This window comes from Python bivittatus, unplaced genomic scaffold (assembly GCF_059951505.1).
Source record: "Python bivittatus isolate LINGU-HERP-01145 unplaced genomic scaffold, Pbiv_v1 ctg000040_np1212, whole genome shotgun sequence".
NCBI classification, from domain to species: Eukaryota; Metazoa; Chordata; class Lepidosauria; order Squamata; family Pythonidae; genus Python; species Python bivittatus.
In genome coordinates, this window is record NW_028277032.1 from 551535 (window position 1) to 574716 (window position 23182).

At 41.3% G+C, this 23182-nt stretch overlaps 1 protein-coding gene across 1 annotated transcript in view; it reads left to right on the forward strand.

The window, feature by feature from the left end:
• Positions 1–23182, forward strand: part of CSMD2 (CUB and Sushi multiple domains 2) — a 611879-nt gene that overhangs the window by 425110 nt on the left and 163587 nt on the right. Inside the window, exons 15-19 of the mRNA XM_088153370.1 lie at positions 4007–4201; positions 8903–9041; positions 10604–10791; positions 13437–13625; positions 14427–14543. Of these exons, the coding sequence (XP_088009496.1) occupies positions 4007–4201; positions 8903–9041; positions 10604–10791; positions 13437–13625; positions 14427–14543 (828 nt within the window). The remainder of the gene's footprint in view (positions 1–4006; positions 4202–8902; positions 9042–10603; positions 10792–13436; positions 13626–14426; positions 14544–23182) is intronic.

The following is a 23182-nucleotide window of genomic DNA, read 5'->3' on the forward strand; positions in this document are numbered from 1 at the left end:
TGTCTATAGCAAAGCAAGAGCAATAATTATTTTTGGATCCTCCTAATTCCAAGCTTTCCATAGTCAAGTGAATGCCAGTTCCTCATGGCAATTTGCACTCAGGCTCTCTCCTATAATTTTCTATAGAACACGATTACATAGACTTGGCAAGAATGATAAACGACCTTTGTTACAACAGTGGTTAACAGCTCTGCAAAATTAATGGGATTTCTGGTTGGCGACTGCAAACCAGCTATTATTAAAAAATAATTTGTCATACTGGATTAGAGGACAGGTTCATCAAAGTCAGCTAACCTATATTTTGGGGGGTTGAGGGTTGTTTTGTTGTTGGGTTGTTGAGGGGTTTTTTTGTTTTTTGTTTTGGTTTTTGCTTAGTTTGTTCTTGCTAAAGGCTTAACCGTCAAAGTTTAAAAGTGTAAATTTGGATTGGGAGTGAGAAAGTTATTCTGGGTCACAATATGCATGGACATGCTACCTCCATTCTTAGAAAAGCATTGTAAACCTGCACTTTGCATGTGGAAGATCTCAGGTTCATCCCTTAATATCTCCAACTGGAATTGGCAAAACATTCCTGCATAAAGCTCTGGAGACCTCCTTCATGCAGACAACCTTAATCTTCTAAAAAGAAACAGATAACTGTAATGGCAAGAACGCCATCCGATTGTTATGAAGATATTGAATAAAGGGAAATGAAGTGTCTTTCCGCTCTCCCGAGATATAAACTGTCATGTATGTTGTTGTTGTTATTGAATCCTGTTTCCATGAGTGCGATATTCAGTTTCAGAAGCTTCTTGTCTTGCAGTTGTAGCCTGAGTTGCCAATAATGGAAATTGGATTAAGTCTATGTAGCAAGTTTTATCAAAGACATCAACAAAGATGAGTAGAAATCCAATAAGTGTTGGTATTTAAAAATTGTCACTTAATTTAAATATTTCAGGAAAAAGAAAAACCAAAACGAGCTACTACAGAACACAAACATCATAAATTCAGACCAATAGCCCTGGAGCTATTCACCCACATGAGGAAATGGCATGGCTGATATCAGTTGTGTGGAAAACCTGCCGTCTCGAAACATTTCAAGTATAACTTTTGATAAAATAGTGTACTTCTAAGTGCAAAACTTCTGTTTTTGAGTGCAAAAACGGAGTGTTTCAAGAATTCTGGGAGTGTTTTGAGACTCAAGAAACAGTGTCTCAAGCTGGGAAGAGCAAATGTGAAGAGGGAGGGAGGGAGGGAGGGAGGAAGGAAGGAAGGAAGGAAGGAAGGAAGGAAGGAAGGAAGGAAGGAAGGAAGGAAGGAAGGAAGGAAGGAAGGGGGAGGGGGGATGAGTGGGTGGATAGAAGGAAGGGAGGGAGGGAGGAAGGGAATGAGAGGATGGACGGATGGAAGGAAGGAAGGGGATGAGAGGATGGACGGATGGATCGATGGATGGATCGATGGATGGAAGGAAGGAAGGAAGGAAGGAAGGAAGGAAGGAAGGAAGGAAGGAAGGAAATTAAGAGATGGTATGAAAGAGAGAGAGAAAGCAAGAGAGAAGAAGGAAAGGAAGGAAGGAAGGAAGGAAGGAAGGAAGGAAGGAAGGAAGGAAGGAAGGAAGGAAGGAAGGAAGGAAGGAAGGAAAGGAAATTAAGAGATGGTATGAAAGAGAGGGAGAGAGAAAGCAAGAGAGAAGAAGGAAGGAAGGAAGGAAGGAAGGAAGGAAGGAAGGAAGGAAGGAAGGAAGGAAGGAAGGAAGGAAGGAAGGAAGGAAGGAAGGAAGATCTTTTAGGATGGCTGTGGAGCCCATTTTACATTTGAAAATATCTTATGAAATGCCGGGGGAAATCCTCCATCAGTTTGGGTGAGGTATCATCAATATGCCGATGTTATTCTGTGGTACACCTCCATCTAAAGAGGCTGGGCCAGAGGTATCATTGAAACAATGCCCATAAGTCATGAAGGACTGGATGTGGAGGAATGAGCTCAGATTATTTTACCCAGATGGAGGCGCTATTGGCTAATAAACATCTAGGACTTCTGGGAGTATTGTTTCTAGTAGTTGGTCTGGACGGAGTCATGCTCCCTCTGAAAGAGCAGGTCTGTGGCTTGGGAGCCCTCCCAGACTCCCAGCTCCTGTTGGAAAAGCAGGTAGAAGACATGGCCTGGGAGTCTTTGCCCAGCGTCAGCTGGTGTACCAGTTATGGATGTACCTGTGCTGGGGAAGACTTGGCAACTTACATCCTCATTACCCAGCAATTGGACTACTACAATATGCTGTACGTGGGGCTTCCTTTGAAGGTGATCTGGAAGTACAAAATTCAGCGAGCAGGAAGTTAACATAGGAAACCCCCTATTTTGTTGTCACTGCACTAGATGCCAGTAGGCTTCTGAGGCCAATTCAAAGTGCTATTTATCACCCTCAAATCCATCAGCAATGGCCTCATTCTGCATGATTTTGCCTATCCTGTCCATCTAGGGAAGGCCTGCTAAGGATACATCACTACACTCATGGAGAGGTATATGGACTAGGAGGCAGGCCTTGTCCTTGGTGGCCCCAACCCTATGAAATATGCGGCATTCAGAGGTGTGCTATATCCATATATTATTGACATGAGTTAAGGCACTGAAAATTTTACTTTTTAAATTGGTATTCAATACCTAGCCATTTTCTCTGGACAACTTTTATGTCATATGAGTTATGGATTATATATTTATAGCTAGATGGAGATGCTAGATGGTCAGTAAGCATGGGTTCTACTTTATTGTTATTTTATGGTTTGTAAATCACCCTACAGAAAATTATTTCCATCCTGTGTGAAGACAGGACAACAACAGAATTGAATGAGTGAACTAAGTGACTACTCTGGCTTAATTCTGGTTATAATAAAGATGCTCATCTTGTGGTGTTGTGCCACATCAGTTCGGGGAGCCTGACACTGAGAGACTATGAGCAAGTCACTTTCTCTTACCCAACTGTCAGGCTTCATACCAGCCATGGTTGTAAGTCCATGGCACTCCAGATACTTAACCCCTTAACTAGCTTACTTAGTGATAGGTTCTCAGACACAGCTCAGGTACTTTCTTTATTGAAAAGCAGAGTGAAGCTATTCATTTGCCCCCTGCAATACCCAGTAATTGAACCCTTTATGCAGGTTGTGCTCCAGGATTCAAATTCTAGGGTTTTCCTAACACATTTCTGAGTCGATGGTCAGTTGGCAATTCTCTTGATGGCCTTGGTGGCACCTGATCTGTGTTGGTATAACAGCACTCTCTAGCGTGGAACTGCTGGTTTCTACCTCACCAGCTTCATTCTTTACACCAAACTGCTTCAGAGGATTGTTATTATGGGGAAAAATTGGAGGACCAATTTTTCCCCATTATAACAGCACCTTGAGTTCCTGGAGGAAAAGGAGGATACGAGTCTCACAAATACATGTGCAAAAGGACCTATGCTCTTTAATGCTTGATGGTCTCTCATCCAAGTGAAAACCAGTGCTAATCACCTTCCTCCTCCTCCTTGAGGAAACAAACTTCATAGACTCACACAAGAAAAACACCAACTATTTTATCTTTCTGTGAACTATATAATTTTCCTTCTTGTTATGATGTAAATCATTTTAAGGTTGTAATTATAAAAACTTACATTACTAAAATGCAGAATCTGAGCCACTCCAATAAAATGAACAAGATTGTTTGGGGTGAACCTGTAAGCCTGAGGCTCACATCTCCATCGTATGGGTCTATTGCTTCATGTGAAAACTGGCTTCATTCACACAGGCACCCACACGTGCCTCCCACTAGCTCAGATAGATTCTTCAAGTCCACACTGGAGATACACTTCAGACTGGCAGGATTGCTAACAGAAGGAAGGAGACAGCAAAGGAACAGAATGAGATCTTTTTTTTTGATGCCCCTGAGTGTGTTAACCAGAATTCCTCTCTGAAGACAAGAAGTATAAGGTGGATGCAGAGGGACATTTAGTTGGAGTAAAATGCATTTGCTTCTCCACTGTCTTGTTTCTTTCCAGCCTTCAGACACAATGAGTGCCCTGATCCAGGAGTGCCGGTCAATGGGAAGCGCTTTGGTGATAGTCTCCAGCTTGGGAGCTCAGTCTCTTTCTTGTGTGATGAAGGATTCATAAGGACACATGGCTCTGAAACAGTCACCTGTGTCTTGAAGGAAGGCAATGTGGTTTGGGATAATGCAGTCCTGAGATGTGAAGGTAAACTGCCATCATGGCTTGTTCATTTTCTTAGTTATAACTTTTAAGAAAAGGTGAGAAATAAATATAAGAAATATCTGAGGAATGAGAGGCTGTGGATTTTGGTGCAAACTGACTTGACTTCAGGGGCATCCATGCGGGGGTGGGAGGGAGGAAGGCAAAACGGTGGCTGTGACTGCTTTATCAAATCCCCACCATCTTTTTGTTGACCCCACCCCCTGTCCCATGGACACCCCTGCATGACTTAGAGCTGCTAGACTGAAAAGAAAATGCACTCATGCTTTCTGTCCCTTTGGCCTTTTGTTCTAGTAAGGTTTTAGTGAAATTTAATACTATATTTAGCTTCAGATGAGACCCAGTTTGGTGTAGTGGTTAAGGCACCAGGCTAGAGACTGGGAGACTGTGAGTTCTAGTCCTCCCTAGGCGCAAAGCCAGCTGGGTGACCTTGGGCCAGTCACTCTCTCTCAGCCCTAGGAAGGAGACAATGGCAAACCACTTCTGATAAACTTTGCCAAGAAAAGTGCAGGGATTTGTCCAGGCAACCTCCAAGAATCGGATACAATTGAATGGATTGGGGGGGGGGGAAGATTCATATAGGTTACATAAAAATATTGTGAGATAAATTGCATTTCAATATTCATTTTTTATAACTAATTCCATGCCTTCTTGATTTCTTAATGAAGTTTGGGAATGACTAAAGATGAAATTGAAAATAAATTGGTTTACTGATCCCTTGAGCTTCACTTTATTCAGCTTTATTCCCCTAATTCTATACACAAGACAAAATTACCAATAGAAATATTCCCCCATCAGGAAAAAAAGGTATAGGGGAGAAATAGTATCCTCGTAGAACTCCCTGCCTCCAAGGATGTTAACGGCAAGCATCAGGAAAGAGGCATAGCTGGCCAACTGAAATCCTACACAGTGCCCTTCTTGCTCAGGGTTTATTAGATTTGCTCATGCACTCATCTACCAAGCTGTGGGTCCTCCATGGCTGGTCCAGTACAAAGCCTGTGTTAGTTGAAGCATATGAAACAGTTGTCCCATCAATCAATCTTTGGGATTATTATTAGTAGTAGTTTTAGCTTATTTATTTAGGGAGAGAACATTTAATTTCAAATATTGTAACAATTATACACAGCTTAAAAGCATGACACCTACACCAGGACAGATGCATTAGATAAAGCAACAGTTCTGAACATTTCTGAGTCTCATTTATCTTGGTGAACATAGTATCTGCCCCTTGTGAAAAAGCTTGCAGAAAATTGCTTTAGAGATGAGCCTGCCTCATGATACCTGATTCTGACCCGGTGCCTTCTGAATGTGGTAGATATCAACTCCCATAATCCTCAACCAACATTGCCAGTGCCCAAGTAGGCTGGGTTTATAGTTGGAGAAGGCTGACAACCGAGCAAAATGGAGAAAATATTAAAAAGAAGGCCAGTTCAAGTGATAGATACAGCCGAATTTTCTCCTTCCTCCCATCCTCACAGAAAGCTACTTCGTGAGATTTTGAATTTTCAGTTTCAGGAAAACAAAGTGGAATGAAAAAAAAAGTTGTTAGGAATATTAAACCTTTCTGCCCTCTTTCTGTTCTCTGAGAGAACAGCCACTGATTGATCTCCTTGCCATTGTTTGAGTGCAGACACACTGAATACTTGAGAAATAGTTCCAGAAATCATCTGGCAGTGTCTCTAAAATCAATGGGCAATCTCACAATTTGGGGGCAGTGGAGGAGGAGAAATAACTAAGATTATTTTTGTTCACACTCAAAGCAATCTGATATACTTTCATGCTTGAATCGGAGAATGCAGATTGCACCCTTTATGTCAGTAAGGCACAACGGTTTGATCTTTCGCAAGACCTACCATGCCTGGCTTGTGAAAATCCTGACCATCACTAGATGTCAGCAGAGAGTTAGAGATGATTCATAGTTTTCCTGCATGGTAGGTCTCCTTTTACCTTGAACTCTCTTGGCCAAGGTGAGCCACTTTAGAGTACCAAATGGTTGGACCAACTGTTGTCCCAAGAATTCTGGGTTCATAGCCTTGGTGTGTCCAGGCCCAATCAGAGCACACAAGACATAGAGATATTTTCAACATCTATTCTGTAGGGAAGAAAGACACTTGGAAATAGTTTTGCAAAGCAAGCACATGTGCTTGTCTTCAGCAGCATTAGCACATGGGGAAATGGTAAAATCTCATTGGCGCATACCATCTGTCCCGCCCAATCTAGGTGGGCACAGGAAATCCTTTATTTGGCCTTCTGGGAGCGTGTCACCATGGGAGTGTTTCCTATTAGCGATGCAAAGTAGTGGAACAAAAGTGATCTTTCTTACTAGAGTGCAAAATTGTTTACAGGTAAAATAAGTAAACCATCAGCAAACCTCAGTTTTAAAACAAGTAAAACAATCAGGGTCTGCCAAGTTAATCAGCAAAACAAGGCAAGGCTGGTAACGGTAATGACTGCAAAACAATCAAGTCTTTGGTAAGCGGGAGGCGAATGAGCCCTTGCACCCTGTCAAAGTGGGATCGCTCATTCAGCTGCAGATGCTAGGGCAATATAGCAATTGTTTCCTTCCAATACCCAAAGCAAGACCTGCTTTTTGCTGGTCATCAGCAAAATGGTTAGGGCTTTGTGAAGTCTTTGTAAGCATCAGGAAGCAATAGCCCGAGCACTTGTAAATGTCCTGATTCTAATCTACCAGCTCGGCTGGGTGGACAAGCTGCAAGTGACCTCATGGCTTCTCTCAAAAGATGAGGAGGTTATACAAAGTATTCAGTTGGATACAAATGATTGAAAATGTACAAAATGTAAAATACCGGTACAAAATGGCTGAACACTGGCTCATCTCAGCCTTAGTTTCAAGAAGACACAGAGTACTTAGAAGTATCGCCAGAACTGAGTCGGTGTGATTTGTAAACCATAGCTGATGGTGTGGAACAATGTATGATCTCAGTCATGGTAGCTCTTACAACAAACTGTGGCTAAACAAACCATGCTTAGATGTGGGGTCCTAGCCCCTGTGATTGCTTGCCCAGAGGAGATGTTGCAGCTCTGCTTTTGAAACCCCAGCACTGCAGATGGTAGAGTTGCAGCTATTGGCTCAGCAGAGGTCAGGTGACCCAAGTTGGAAGTGGTTCCCACACTGGCCATTCTCCTTTCTCTAACTAGCCATTCCAGAAGAAGACCTCCTTGCTTCCCTGCCCAATTTCCTTGCTTCCTGTTAGAAATGCTTAGGCTGACAACCTCCTTGCTCCCAGTGATTCTTATTCAATCATAGGAAGGGGAGGATTTCTCATTTATCTGCTCTGCCTTATCATTTCTTTTCAAAAAAGCATCAACATTGCTAAAGAACAGTTTGCAGCTTTGTTTACTTTAGGTCAACTCTTATTAAATCTCTTTTGGGTGGGTCGTAGAAGCTTGATAGTTCATGCCCCGCCTCACCCTTAGTTTAAGCGGTGGGGGGAAATGAAAAGTATCAAGACCATTTCAAATTCCTTGTCATCCTCTGGCAGTTTTGATAACCTCATCACTATCAACATGTCCTCCTTTATCTCCCATCTCTCTTGCCTGCCTTTGTCTTGCCCTCCAGTGTGAGCTTAATTAAATGCAATTTCTAATTAGCTTCTTTTTTAATTAAATAAGAAATCTGTCTAGCATATTTAAAGTGCTGTCTGATATTTGAGGAATAAAAATCATAAGCAGAATGGGCAGAGCAAAGCATTTGGGATCGAGAAGGTAAGTGGAAATGCGTTGCTTCCCAAAAATTGGGAAATAATTTGGAGATTATGCTTTGGATAATATGCAATTATACAGTTTTGGAAATTATATTTTGAAATTACTCCATCTGGAAAATATACAGTTTGGACACTTGGAAAACAAATGGAAGATTATGCTTTCAAGAAAAGATCCAGGAAATAGCAAGCAACATTAGATACTTTGTAGTGAATTTATTTCTTAAGCATGCTTAAACTGTCAATTTTTTTTTTCTCAAGCACAACATTTGAATTAGATATAATCTCAGTCTCACAAGGGATAAGATACAAAGTAACTCTTTTCCCCTAAAGTGCTTTTTTCCCCCCTTACTTCCCTAAGAACCACTGGCTTAATTAACTCCTAGCCAACCTAAGCTTTGTTAAGCCATCAATCATTAACAGAAGATGTGTTTACCTGCACCAAATCTCTGTTCATTCCTAGCCTCTTGCCTGAAACCTGACAAGCTATTTCTAGTCAGCATCAGTTGTGCTGACCAAGATAGTACCCATAACCCACGTTAACATAGAAAGTCTGTGGCAGTCCAGGCGAGACTGAACTACAGCCCTCAACAGGCTTCCTTAGAGATGCTCATTGTAGGCCAGCAAAATCTGGAGAGCTGCAGTTGAACACCATATGTGACCTGGCGAGTGACAAGGAAAAGCTTCTTTTCCTCACGGATACCATCTGTTCATGGCCACTGGCCTGTCATGTTTGCAACCGTTTTGCAGGCCATCCAGACTGCAGGACCCTGGCATTTTCCCCAGCCCTGGAGGTACTAGTAGCTGTCTGAGACGTTTAGGGTCAGTGTTTGAGCCTGGTAGATTCCTGGATTGTTGAGAGAGCAAAAATGAAGCACGGGGGAAGTATGCTGTTGTTTTACAGTATTGCTTTTGTACTGAAACTTGGTTGTAACATCTTTGTTTCCATCCCTCCCCTTGGTAGCTCCCTGTGGTGGCCACCTGACCTCGCCAAGTGGAATGATCCTGTCTCCAGGGTGGCCAGGGTTCTACAAGGACTCTCTCAACTGCGCATGGGTCATAGAAGCTCAGCCAGGGTACCCAATCAAAATCACATTTGACAGGTGACCAACAATTGAATCATTTCAATAAAATTACATTGTTGACAGAAATGCCCTGTAGGGCAGCTGGGTCATAAATAGTCCTTTTTTAAATTTTAAAACTTACTGTCCAGGTTCATTTGTTTCCCTCTCTGTCTCTGTGGTATTAGGTTGTGCAAAGCTTTAAAAAAAATGCTATATTTTTGCAAAAGTCTCTGATGCACCCTTTCAAAGCTGCTTCATGGAAGCAAATGCCTTCCTCCACTTTTGAAAACAAAGCCAAGTGTTGCACGGCCTTGCTCCACATTGTTTTGAGGTCTCTTCCATCATGAAGCCAATTTAGCTGTTTCTGGCCCTTTAGTGTCTAATGGGGGGAGGTGGGGTGGAAACTCGTTTCAAAATATATTTTGATTTGGGGTTATTTGGCTTTTTTGCTCTTTCAATGAACGCTTCAAAGAAAACATATAAACAAATATAAAAGGAAACATGAACAAAGAATGAAATATATATATATTTCACCCTTTTTCCATGTTTCATTTTGTATGTGTCTGTGTGTGTGTACACACACAGAGACACATATATACACATATATTTATATACACACATATATTTGTATGCATATATACATACATATAATTTTAAGAAGCTAAAAATCACTGTGGTAGACAGCTGTAAATGCAGTCAAGATTGCTAGAAATGGGTTTTGATTCAGCTATCTCCTAAAAGTGAAACATAGATTGTGGGCATTAATAAACCCCAATTTTGGTTGCCCAGAATGTATTTTAAAGATATCTTTAAATTTTAAAACATTGTAAATATTTCAAAGAAAGATTTGGAATGGAAATTGAAATAGCTCAGAAATCAAAAACAGGCTCACCTTTTCACGGCATGCTTACCTTTCTCCAGACGCACCCCTTGCAATATATGTCCTTTTTCTATGCGCCACCCACGTTGTCCTAATTTTCTCATAATCCAAAGAACTTTGGGCACTGCTGATGTAGTAAAGACCAAAAGGAGAAGGCATCTGAACAGCTGGAGATGAATGCTTTTCCTTTAGTATTAATAACCAGAGTTGACAACGGTCTTTCTTCAGGGATTCCTGTCAGGTGCAGACAGCAAATGCCTCCTAGGGAAACGGACTTATTCATGATGGGGCTCAGTGGCGAAATGCAATTCCCAGAAAGGGAATTAATTATTTCATCTAAGCAATGTTTTTCTACCCTTAGGACTTTCTGTTCTTGCTGCTCTTTTTAAAATTGGTTCTGTTTCATGTTTTATTCTCTGTTCTGTGTTATTGATCTTAATTTGCCATTTGTGTTAATCACGGTTTATGGTATTACTGTTTTGAGAAATTACTGTTAACTTTGTTTTGATTCTGTAAGCTGCCGTGAGAACTTCAGGGGTAGGAGCAGTTTATCAATATGGAAAACAGAATAAAATTAAATGGGGCTGAACTAGACTAGATAGGTTCAGCTGAGTTTGAAGAATTTTATTTAAACCTCCGATTTAAATAGCGGGAAGAGGGAGGAGAGAATGAAAGGGGGGCTGCTCTTGTTGCCAACATCTCTCTTGACCCTTTTTGGTAGGTTTAAAACAGAGGTGAATTATGACACGCTGGAAGTGCGTGATGGCAAATCCTACTCGTCCCCCTTGATTGGAATTTATGATGGGACCCAAGTCCCCCAGTTTCTCATCAGCACCAGCAATTTCCTCTACCTTCTCTTCACCACTGACAAAAGCCACTCGGACATTGGTTTCCAGATCCACTATGAAAGTAAGTAAGCTGTACCTTTTCCAGTGTCAAGACAGATCTTCTAAATCTGTACACCATTTTTCATTCCAGATCTGCTTAGTATGCTGTTAATGCCAGATGTGCCAAGGGCCCAAAACTCTATAGTGCTGGCTGTAGCTTTGGCCCAGGCAGCTGGTGCAAGTCCAGACAATGGCACTTGTGGCATAACCTTATCCCTCCATGACGTTAATTAGGTATTTGTGATCTCGATGCAAATACATAACTCCCATCACTTGTGCAATTAGGTCATGTTGCGTGCGCCATCATTGGTCCCCTCCCGCCGCCCCCCCCCCCCCCAGAAGCCCATAGGTCTCTGTATATTAGCGATGCAAAGAACACTGTCCTGGGAACAGGATGAATACAAGCAATGAGCACGATAGTACTACTGAATAATAATAATAGCTTAATTGGTTTAAAGACTAAGCACGGACAGAAATAAAGGCATTTCAATTCAATCTGAATATATTCAATACAAAGTAGAAACCTAGGCAGCTCTAACTCTAACAGAATTAGTAGAATATCAAACAGGCAACAACTTTACAATAAAAAGAATAGATAAACTAGACCCTGTAAGTCAAGGACACTAGTTAAATCAATTGGTAACTAATTAAATTGAGTTAAATTCTACAATTTAAAAGCCAGAGAAGCCTGTTATGGAGGCCCATCTAGAAGCTACAAGGGTGCAATCTATCAGGCCTTTGAAGTAGGCCAGGTCAAGAAGTTGGCATGGCAGGGATTCCAGGAATGTTCTTTCTTGTAGTAAGTTAGAATAACAGATTCTCGAAAGCTGTCCAAGATTCTCTCTGCCCTGTCTTATACTAAAGAACATCAAGGTTTGGGTTATTCTGAGTTACTTTCTCACTTTTATTTTCTCAGGATGGTGTGATCTCTTCTGAAAGTCCCCTCTTAATGGCTCGCTCATTCTTCTGAATCCCCATGGTCAACTCTACATTCTGTTACCCAGTCAGAGGAATACCCTGTTCCTCTAAATCAAGCAAAAAAGCTTTAAGCCCAGACTTAAAGACCAAAAATTCATCCATCCTCTGAAGAATAAGAGGGAGCCAAAGATCTGGGAGTAGATCCTGGAGGGTCTTTCAGAGTTCTGCCTTACTCTCCACTCCATGCTTTTCAATATTTACATGAAATTGTTGGAAGGTTAACCTGGACTTTGGAGACAAACTCTCCACCCTGAAGATACCTGGCATACTTCTGAATGTATATCTCAGGTTATGCAGTGAAAATATTGCTCTCCTTTTTAGAATGGGACCTGCAGGAGGTCCCTACTGAAACTCAATTGAAACTCAGTTCTGAAAAGAGAGAAATGCTCTTCACACAGGTGATGCTTAACCTATTTTGGACAAGGATGCCTATTCCCGGCCTAAGTAATAGATCCACCTCTGTCACTTGGACTCTGTGTGTAACTTCCTCCATTAATAATTGCTGTCTTACCTGGACGAACAAGGCAGAGCCATTTAGGACGTCACAGCCTTCAGTTTTGACCACTGTGAGGCTGTTGATATATTTGGTCTGCAATGCAGAATTTGAGGGCTGCTAATTGCAAGAGGTTTTTGTGAGTGTTCTCTCTGGTGCTTTTTTAAAAACTAAGTCCAGTGACTTCAAAGTTCTTTTCTGTGCACAATTCCAAGTGCTGGGTGCTTTCTTTAGAAGTCTTACATAGTTTGGGGATAGAAAATATGGAGTACTACTCCATGGAGTTCATTCAGGTCAGTCCTTTTCAGCTGGAAATGCCCCAAGACTATCCTTGTTCTGCAAGCCTCACCAGCCATCTTTTGGGCTATTATTATACTATTTATTTTTATGCAAGGTGTCCCCCAAATATGGATTTTGATGAGGCGGAGGAGGAGGATGTGTTTGTATTCCATAAAAACCTTCTCTTTAAAATGTTTTTGGGGTTGTCGCTTAACGTACAAAATATATCACAGGCCATAATCCAAAGTCATATTTCAAATCCCATTTCCATTCTCTATTAAATTAGTACACATTAATTAAAAGAGCCTCATTATCAGCCTACAGTCAACACTAAATGTTTATTAACCGCAATTAACAGCAGTGAAATGCACTTTTTTCTCAAAGGTTCCACTGAATGCAGTGTGGTAAGTAAACATGTGTAAAAAATGTAGCTTTGTGATCACAGTTGTAAGTGTTACTGAACAGAGTTGAGCTTTGCAACTGATGTACACCTGACTGGGGGGACAAGTAATTTTGCATCATTGAAGGGATATGTAGATAAATTGCAAACTTGAAGGGATACGTAGATAAAAGTTTTGCTTGCCAAATAATAAGTATTTTTGCATCGTGCTGTACAGTATTGAGAAATATAAATTTTGGGAACCCAATGGTGTTCTTGGGGGGACATCCCCCCAGAACACCATTAGGTTCCCAAAATTTATATTTCTCAATACTGTACAGCACGATGCAAAAATACTTATTATTTGGCAAGCAAAACTGTTATCTGCATATCCCTTCAATTTTTTTATTGAGAGTGAGCTCACATTTTACTCAGCTTTAGTGGCAGGGGTAGGAAGGCTGATTTCAGTGATAACATACATGATTAGAACTACCAGGCACAGATTGTAAATTTGAATGCCCCTGATTTTTTTTTGCAGCGGTAAAGCTCCAGTCCGATCACTGCTTGGACCCAGGGATTCCAGTCAATGGGCTACGATATGGGAATGATTTCTACGTGGGGGCCCTGGTGACTTTTGGCTGTGATCCAGGGTATACCTTGAGTGATAGCGAAGCTCTGGAATGTGAGCCAAATTTTCAGTGGAGCAGGCCTCTTCCAAGCTGTGAAGGTAAGGACCTAAAACTGGAAGGTCAGGAGCTGAGGAGAAAAGGATATGCTGTGCTAATCTTTTCATCCCCAAGATAGCCAAAGTCCCAGGTCCAAGATCTCTCCAATGTGGTGTCTTCCATGTTGCTGCATTCTCTCCTTCCACCTCTAAAACAGTTGATCTCATCTGAGTTATATCTGGATATCTGCAATAGACTGGCAAAGGTCTTTTATCTTCTGATGTTTTTATTGTTTTATTTTTTTATAAAGTAAGCTGCCTAAAATCTGTGGAATAGGTGGCATACAAATGCATGTAGGTAGGTAGGTATGTTTTTATGTCAGGATGCATAAATAATCTGCTTCTTAAGCTACTTCCTTAGAAGCTGGAGGTAAAGACCTCTCCTCATGGGCTCCTTGTTCTTATCTGTGGAAGCCCAAAAGGGGTAGCTGCTTAACTGACCTCCTTCCACAGTAGCTGAGAACTTCCTATCCTCCTTCAGAGGCCTTTTCTAATGGAACGTCAGATATTATTGCTAGGGTCTTGAGCCATGATATACAAGCTAGCTAGGGACAAGCAAGACTTCCAGTGACATATTCTAATGTTCTTTGAGCATCGGTTAAGTAGCTGCAAGAGGATATCCCTATACAAAGGTTTCAATGACATGCTTATCTTAGAATAACTTTGTAACCAACAGCAAGCCATCCAGATGTGCTTGGAAAAGGAGGCAGAGTAAGGGATGATGTTTATGTCTTTGCTAAGCAGGCACACAACTTCACAGCTGGGACCTCTAACCTCTGCCTCTCTTTTCCTGATGGTTTTCAGCTCTTTGCGGAGGCTATGTCCATGGATCTAGTGGCACTGTGTTATCTCCAGGCTTTCCAGATTTCTACCCCAATAACTTAAACTGCACTTGGATTATAGAAGCGTCTCATGGCAAAGGTAAGTCCTGTGATTCTTCCATGCTTCCACCAACCCTCCATGGAAAGTTAGGAGGATCTACCTCCACAAGTCTGTAGACATGCTCCTCAGAGCAGGCACAGAAGAAGAAAAAAAAAAGGGGGGGGGGAGGAATGATTGCTATGCTATGTTCATTATAAAACAAAGATCCATGGAGGCAAAGTTGAAGTTGAAATAGAAAAATTGAGAAAAAGAAGGCTGCTATTCAAATTTAGCTCTAGAGTATAGATTAGATCCACTTTCTCTCTTTTGATGATTCTCTCACATCATTAAGGAAGCTCCACCCCTATGCGTCTTTAGACCCTTCCTATAATCTCCTGTATTTCTAAGGTAAGTGGCAGAAACACCCCTAGAACCTCCAAGGTGCGCAAAAATGTCTCTATAGTCACCTGCCTTGGTGCTCATCAGGTGCATTGGTGATTAAATAATTAATTAATAGGCAGCAAGCAACATTGCAGACGTTCTTATTAATAGGCGCCTGTAGAACCCACAATATGTCCCTGCAGCCTGAAAAAGTTGGATATCCCATAGACAGACATTATGCTTATTGTTATATGTATTGAACCGCTTTTTTTTCCTTCCTGCCTCCTAGCATTCTTTCCTATACCTTCCTCCTAGGTCACCTCCAATCCTCTTTCTTTTGCCCTGGGATGCCATTTCAGATCATGTCACACTTCTTTATGCCTATATATCCCTGGTGTGCATTTTGGCAGAACACAGATCTCCTAGTTTTTTCCCCACCTCATCAGATAGTCAGAAGCTGTTTCCTGCTTCCTCACCTGGTTCCTCTGTTCTTTCATAAAGTAGAATTTAAAGAAGTGTGGCTCCAAAGAGCTGAGAAGGAAAGAGAGAGAGAGGGAGAGGGAGAAGGAGAGGGAGAGAGAGAGAGGGCACAAATCGTACATTAATTTTGAACTTCCTTCCATAGCTCAACTCTTCTAGTCTGCTAGGAACCAAGACAATGGGAACCACTATCAATCAGTTCTGTGTTGCCAATTGTATTAAGGTAGATAAACCTATTGTTGAAAAGCGCAACACATTAGTGAAAGAGTTACATGCTGTGCAAGGTATCCCACAGAGCAGACCAATCTACTCTTCATTAATCCTCTCAGCCCTGAAATCTCTCTTCTGATGAGAGGCTTCCCATTATTCCACTGCAATGCTTGTGGAATACCACACCGAGCCCGATACTCTCCCCCTAACATGTTATTCACACGGAGCCTTCTTTTTGTTTAGTTCAAAGTGTGGCTTTTGGCCATGCTTTGCGAGCAGCATTTGTAAGATGCGCAGGGCAACTTGCTTTCATGGCACCAGTTCTATAAATAGTTTATTTTGTAAAAGCTAGGGTCTCTCTGGTACCAACCTTATGGGGTCAGAATGCATTATGAGAATGCAGATAGAGGGCTGTGATCTGCCTCCATGGAAGAGCCTGGCAGCAATCTGAAGATGACAGTAAAGTCAGAAACAGAGCAGACAGGCAGGTCCAGTCTCTGATCCAGATCATGTAGCAAAGAATTATTAAAGGCTCTGGGCACTTCCAAGCGGGCCAAGATAGAGCTCATGCAAAGCGTCGTCGGATACATCATGATTTCAGGACCCTGGACAGCTATTGGGAGCTTACAATGTGTTTTAACTCCAGGTTTCTCCTTCCTTCCTTCCTTCCTTCCTTCCTTCCTTCCTTCCTTCCTTCCTTCCTTCCTTCCTTCCTTCCTTCCTTCCTTCCTTCCTTCCTTCCTATTTATTTATATATCAAATTTGTCACTGCCCATCTCATTAACAAAATGACTCTGGGCAGTTTACAGAAAAGATAAGTATTAGTTAAAAATACAATAAAACAGTAGTCCTAAATAAATAGTAAGTATATGCCAAGGATTGATGATAACTAGAGAGTATTAGGCTCGGGGACCATCATCAGGGCTCCAGCCACCCCCAGGGTTGGTTAAAACTCTTCTTGCCCCACTCAAGCTGGCAGAGCCAGGTCTTTAGTTCTTTCTGGAAAGCCAGGAGGGTAGGGACCTGCCGTACCTCTGGAGGTAGAATATTCCAGAGGGTGGGGCAACAGCAGAGAAGCTCTCCTCCTGGGCCCTGCCAGCCTACATTCTCTTGCTGATGGGGTCCATAACTGCTTTCTCTGCCTGACTGGGTGGGACTGGTTGATGTGATGGGGGTGAGATGGTGATTTATACTGCAGCCAAAATTCCCATATGATATGCTGACTGCATTGGTGGGCAGGAACTGGGCACCTGAGACTCTGACAGCAAAAGCCCTGATTCCTTTGGAGATCATGCAGTTCAAGGTGTGCTGATTGTTAAGGGCTTTTCATGTATAAGAGTTTCTGATTGCCCAACTGAAATTTGCCATTTTGGCTGGAGTCAGTGCTGCATCACGACTATTGATACAGCACTAGCTGGCCCTTCCATGCTGGTGCCTGGATGTTGTCTGTAGGGCCAAAGTATTCACCTAGTACAGCATTTCTATTGGAGTTTGGGAGTCACAGAAAAAATAATAGCAGATGTACGATAAGCTCACATCAGGGAAAAAAATGGTGATTAAAGTATCTAGAAGCAGGATTGCATCAGGATCAAGATAACGATTTGGCAAGACAGGTTTGTTACTACCTCAGGGAATTCACTATAAATCATGCTTCCTCAATAGTTTTATTAAAAATGTTGTCTCAGGAAAAAGCTACAGGCTTTTGAAGAGCAGGTCCTCTGGCTTCTGCAGAAAGGATTGGAGACACAACTGGGGACCCATATCCAAAGCCCAAAGCAGGTGAAAAGTCATCTCCTCAGACTGGAAGGGCACTGGAAGAGACCTGAAATCCTCTGCCCATTGGGGGAAAAAATGTGTATTTGTTCATGATTTGGAATTTCTTGGGATGGTGGGTTCAGGGCTCATGACATAACTAATGTCAACGGAAAGGTGAGGCAGAAATCTTTATTTTATCGGAGAAGAGGAAGGAGGATACATCTGCCTTTGACCATTTGCTGTGACAGGTTAAATGGAAAGTGCCCCCCCCCCTCCAAATGACTGCAAACTGGGACAAACAATGGGAAATCTTGCGTGCCTCCATGCCTGCTTTCCCTGACCACTTTTCTTACAAACGTCCTTGGATCTTTGTGCCCTCCCCCCAGTGACATGAATTGGTTCCAAGGGACCAGAGTCTTAATGGAAGAAATGGTTAAGCCAAGCCCACCTTACTTCTTCTGCAGGGACAAGCAAAAGCTGTAGGGTAGCCCTGCCATAAATGCAACCAGCAAAAAGATCTGCCCTACTGACCAAGCAAGAAGACTTGACCATGCAAGACTCCTGATGTTATCTGTGACAGACTTGATTAATCACCAGTCTATAAGAACTGAGCCGTGAGCAACCTCCATAAAATTCAAGCAGTCAAGCCAAGAGCAATAGCAGGAGCCAGAAAACAAACCAGAAGTCAGTTGCCAGGAATGAGTAATGACTGTTCATTCTTATTACAGTAGATGTGGGTTCATTAACATCCTGGTTAAATAGAGGCATAAGAGGAGATGAAAGCTCAGCACATGCAAAGTCATATGGGGCTCTCCTCTGTAGATCAAATCTCCTTCTGGAATATTGCACGGTTACTTATGGATCAGATCATCTCATATTCTTGATGCTGTGTTTGCTCTTGAGTGCAAATGAATGGTTGAACTGAATCTCCTGAATAACAATTTTGTCTGGATGTTTTCATCTTCCTATCTACCTTATCCAGTTTCAGTTCAGGCTGATTCTTCTAAAGGAAAGATTTTGTACAAGTGTGCATAATAGTCAGTAGCCAAACTTTCAAAACTTCATGAAAAGGTTGTTCAGGTTTAATCATTCTCAAGACATGACAGACAGAGCCCAGAGTCATCATAGTTCCTCTTAGGCCTCTGTTTTCTAAGATAAAGGTCTCTATTTCCTGAAATAATGAAGGACTCCAAAATATGTATGGTATGCCACTGATCAGGAGGTTGAGTCATGGTTTCTTTTGGTTTGATACATTTCGCTGCTTGTCCAAGGAGCTTCTTCAGTCTAGAAAGTTGGTTGGGGGGACCCCATAAATGTCTTCCAGGGTGGCTGCGTTTCTCACTAACATTTCTAGGCTTTCTAGACTGAAGAAGCTGCTTGGACAAGCAGCAAAATATATCAAACCAAAAGAAAAAAAGAAGTCCAGTTGCCATGATTCAACCTCCAGATAATTCCACCTGGGTGACTGAGAATCTTCATCAACATATGCCACTGATCAGTTTAAACAACTTTTCATACCTTTATTCTTCATACTTTTTCTTATTACAGTCCAATACATTGGTCCTCTTATTCCCCTAGGTTGTTAGAAATGTCATCTACAGAGCCTGCTAAGATCCGTAGCTCTTTTCTCAGATTTTGTGGCTTGTTTCGTTCTTAGAGTTTGTCAGCTTCATTGTTATCACAAAAACTTCCAAGCCTTGAAAGTGGAGATAGGAGGAGTTGCCATACATAACGTTTGGCCTTGCACTATAGGCTAAACTAAAATGGGACAGAGTAATTTGTAGTTCAGCATGTTTTGGAAACCTAAGTTTTAGCTAAACCTAGTTTTAGCATATTGTTTGAATCAAGCCATCATGTCACACCATAATATAGTTTACTTATTTGAGAATAATATCCTATATAAACACAGCAGTTAAGTTTTGTTCATCTGGGGCTAGGAGTTAACATGTTGTGTGAACCCAGTCAGTGTCTTAAAGAAATTAGAACAGGTTCAGCATTGGGCAACAAGGACAATCAGGAACTAGAAACTAGGTGCTGTGAAGAGAGGGTAAAGGAGCAGGGCATGTTCAGTCTTGAGAAAAGACAGGTGAGGGGATATGAGAACACTTCTGAAATACCTGAAAGGATGTTTCAGAGAAGAAGGTCAAGATTTATTTGCTATCATTCCAGAGTGCAAGACATGGAAAAATAGATTTAAGTTACAAAATACACATTCTGACTGAATGTTAGAGGGGGGGAAAAAACTTCCTAACTGAAGATCAGTTGATAGTGGAACCAGTTACCCAGAGAGGTGGAGGGCTCCTTTTTACTGGCTATGGTCAAGCTGAGGTTAGATAACCACGAATTGGAGATCTTTTAATTTGAATTCCTACACTAAGCAGGCTTGACCACTGAACTTTAGGAGTTCCTTCCAGCCCTAGATTCTGTCATTCTATGAAATTATCAGAAACTTGTTCTCTCAAGGCAAATAACACCCCCCACTGTTCTGCCTTGGGACAGAAATATTTTCAGTACTTTGGACTTGCTGTGTTCACCTCACCAAGGGGACTAGTTCAGATTATCCTAATCTACGTTGAGTTGATATGTAGGCCATAAGAGCTTTTCCTCCTCTTTTGCCCCACAGCCTGAACCAGACCAATAATTTGCTTACCTTCAGGACAAGTCAATGGAATTATCATCTTAACTATGCTTAGCAAGAGATCTTTACCAGCTTGGCTGCAGAGTATTTCATTTTTTTATCATTGATAAAAATATCAAAAAAGGATCCCACTGGTGGAGCAGTTTTGTTCTTTGCAAATTATTTTCTATTCTTCTTTCCATTTTAAATACATGCAATTTCAATAAGCTTGCCTTACATTCTTCTGTACTGAAAAGACAAACTGCACATCAGTGCAAATGCATGGTGAGAAGAAATTGGCAAAAGAAAAAGACGTTATTCAGCTCTGTCCCCATGAATTGGGGGTGACCAGTTTGGATCTATAGAATACCTGGGAAACCTTAACTGAATTAGGAAGCTGTGCAGCCCCAGGAAAATTTAAATACTGATTCTGACACATTGGTCCCTCCACTATTTAAAAAAAACCCTTTATCTTTTGCTCCTAGTTCTCTTGAAATTGAATCCTATCATGAAAAAAAAATGAAATCTAATCATAATAAATTGAAATCTACCTCTTGAAGTATTACCTGCTTTCTCAGTCTGTTGTTTTTCCTTAGTTTGCACAGCCTAACAGAGAGCGTGAGACACGCTTGATGTCTCACAGTTTCTACATCAGTATTTCTTAACCTTGGCAACTTAAGGGTGTGTGGACTTCAATTCCCAGAATTCCCCAGCCAGCATGCTGGCTGGGGAATTCTGGGAGTTGAAGTCCACACGTCTTAAACTTGCTCAGATTGAGAAACACTGCTGTAGAAGGACAGATAGAGGCTCATTTGCACATCAGGAATATCCGTGTCTCTGATCCAAGCTCTTTTTCTTACCCAGCTGAAGCTAAGCATGTTGCCTTCAGCTGCTCTTATCCCCTAGAATTAAGTTTCTAGCCTGCTAAATCTTCTATTATCAAAGCCTTGAGGCTCTTGGCTTTGCTTTCAGTATACAGTTGTTTGCAGTTAGCAGTCCCACTTCATGGTAGTCCCTGGGTGCTGATCAGCTCTTAATAAGAATTGCATCTCTGCTTCGTCAGCTGCTGTTTGAACCTAGATGGACCAATGTTCTAAATCTGATATGCTCCTTCACTCCTGGATAATCTCCACCCTTGAGTACTCCTTCTGAAAATTACATCATGAACTTAGGTGGAAAGAATCGTGTAAGCAGACCCCCTGCATTCAGACAGTATTGAATGAGAATCTGGGCTATGGAGACATTTATCTCCATTTAATTACACAACATTCAACGTTCCCAAAACCTGACTATTACATAGGAGAGATTTCAACATTCTTGGCAAAAAGTAGTGTGATGATAGCAGGCAAGGTAAGGGCGGGGGGAGTCATAAAATAATCCTTTCCTGGTGTTAAGTAAGGTTGGCCTTTTGGAATAATGAAGAAGGGGTTTGCAAAAAATGCAAAAATCCCTTTGTGTATCAATATATTTTCTTTACCATCCGGAGAGTTCGGCTTCATCTGCCTCCATTGGAGCTTTTTCCTCCTCCTTCCCTGAGTGATCTTGGCCGATCAGGGATCACGTGGTGAGCGAAAAAAGGTGAATTGTGTGTTGGAATCTGCTGATCCCCACTTTTGTGAGGAGAGGGAATGGATGCCCATAAATGTCATTTTTCTGTCGCAGCACCAGAATAATGGAGCTCTTCCTCTTGAAATTCAGTCAGCTCCTACCATACAAGGCCTTTAGACAACTGCTTAGAATTGTTTCAGTTTTTTGATGCTTCAGTGATTCCGTCTTCATTCTTTGTCTTTGGCTGGTTCTTTCTATGATTTTTATTTTATATTTTTAACATTTTATGGCTTTTTAAAGACGGTCGATTTAACATATTGTACCATGGATATTTTAATGGCAGGATTAAAATCTCTTGATTGTGGCAAGTAAAATAAAATAAAAAATGAATTGATAAATGAGTGAGTGAAGTCCACCCTCAGCTGCAGACGCTTTCTGGGTGACTTTGGACCAGTCACTCTCTCTCTTATAAGGCAATATAACAGGTCAAGTCTGGCTCTGTTAAGATGTCATCCATAACTGATGGGTGCCACTAAATATCTAAATAAATAAGCGAGCAAGCATGCATTCACTTCATTATTTATTCTGCAGTTTTTTAATGGTTGCCCACCCAATCAAATAACTCTGGGTGGTCAACAAAGCATAAAAACAAAACCATGCATACAGAAGAATAAAAAGAACAGTGAAAAACACCAGATATAAAGCCGTCAACTCCTCAACCAATGCAGAGGAAAATAACAATTTGTCAAACAATACCGGATAGAAAGAAGAAATGTTTCTGACAAGTTTCATCGTGCATGCTCCAATGAATAGCTTTGACTTAGCACAAGATTTGATTGTAATGTTAACATGTTTCCTCCATTCTCTGCTTTTGCTTCATCTCTGTGCAAGGGAACTCGCTTCTGTAAGTTATAGACTAATGAGCTGTACCATTACGCTTAAAAAATAATGTTTTTTTTCTCCTTAAAGTGCTTCACTAAAAAAAAAACACAATTCCAGTATATTTGTAAAAGATGTAATCACTCAAAAACCCAGTGTAAGCAAATCCTCTTTCTAGATCCATTTTGGCTAAAAATAGAAGACATGGCTGAGGTTCAGCTAGGGATTGAGGGATCTTTTTGTAATGCCAGATGCCCTCATTTTGGAGAGCAAATCAAAAGAAGCAAATACCATGAGATGTATATAGAATCCTACCCAGTAAGATTCTATAATAATTTCAAATTTACCATGGCAAGATTACAGATCCAATTATATCTCAGACATGTGAATTTTCTCCATGAAAAGTTCTGCTCCTCAACAACCGAGGAAATCCCGTAGTGATCAATTTCAGCATTTACTAGATAAGGTAGTTCATAAACTAGATGAAATAACTACAGAGTTCTAAATTGAAGAAACAACAACAACAAACTTACAAGGAATGTACAACTCAACACACAAGAAATATCAAAGCTGAAAGAAGAACATGATAGCTTGAAATGACAGGAGGCTCAAGAATTAACAAACCAGGAAGTAAACAGACTTTGGAGATCTTCATTGATTGACTGACATGCCATCAAGTCATTGCTGGCTCTTTGTGACCACACAGATGGATTTTCTCTAAGATGATCTGCCTCTGACTGGTCCTTCAGCTCTTCCAGCAATGCACTCATGGCTACTGTAACTATCCACCTTGCTGTTGGTTGTCCTCTTCTTCTCTTTCCTTCCACCT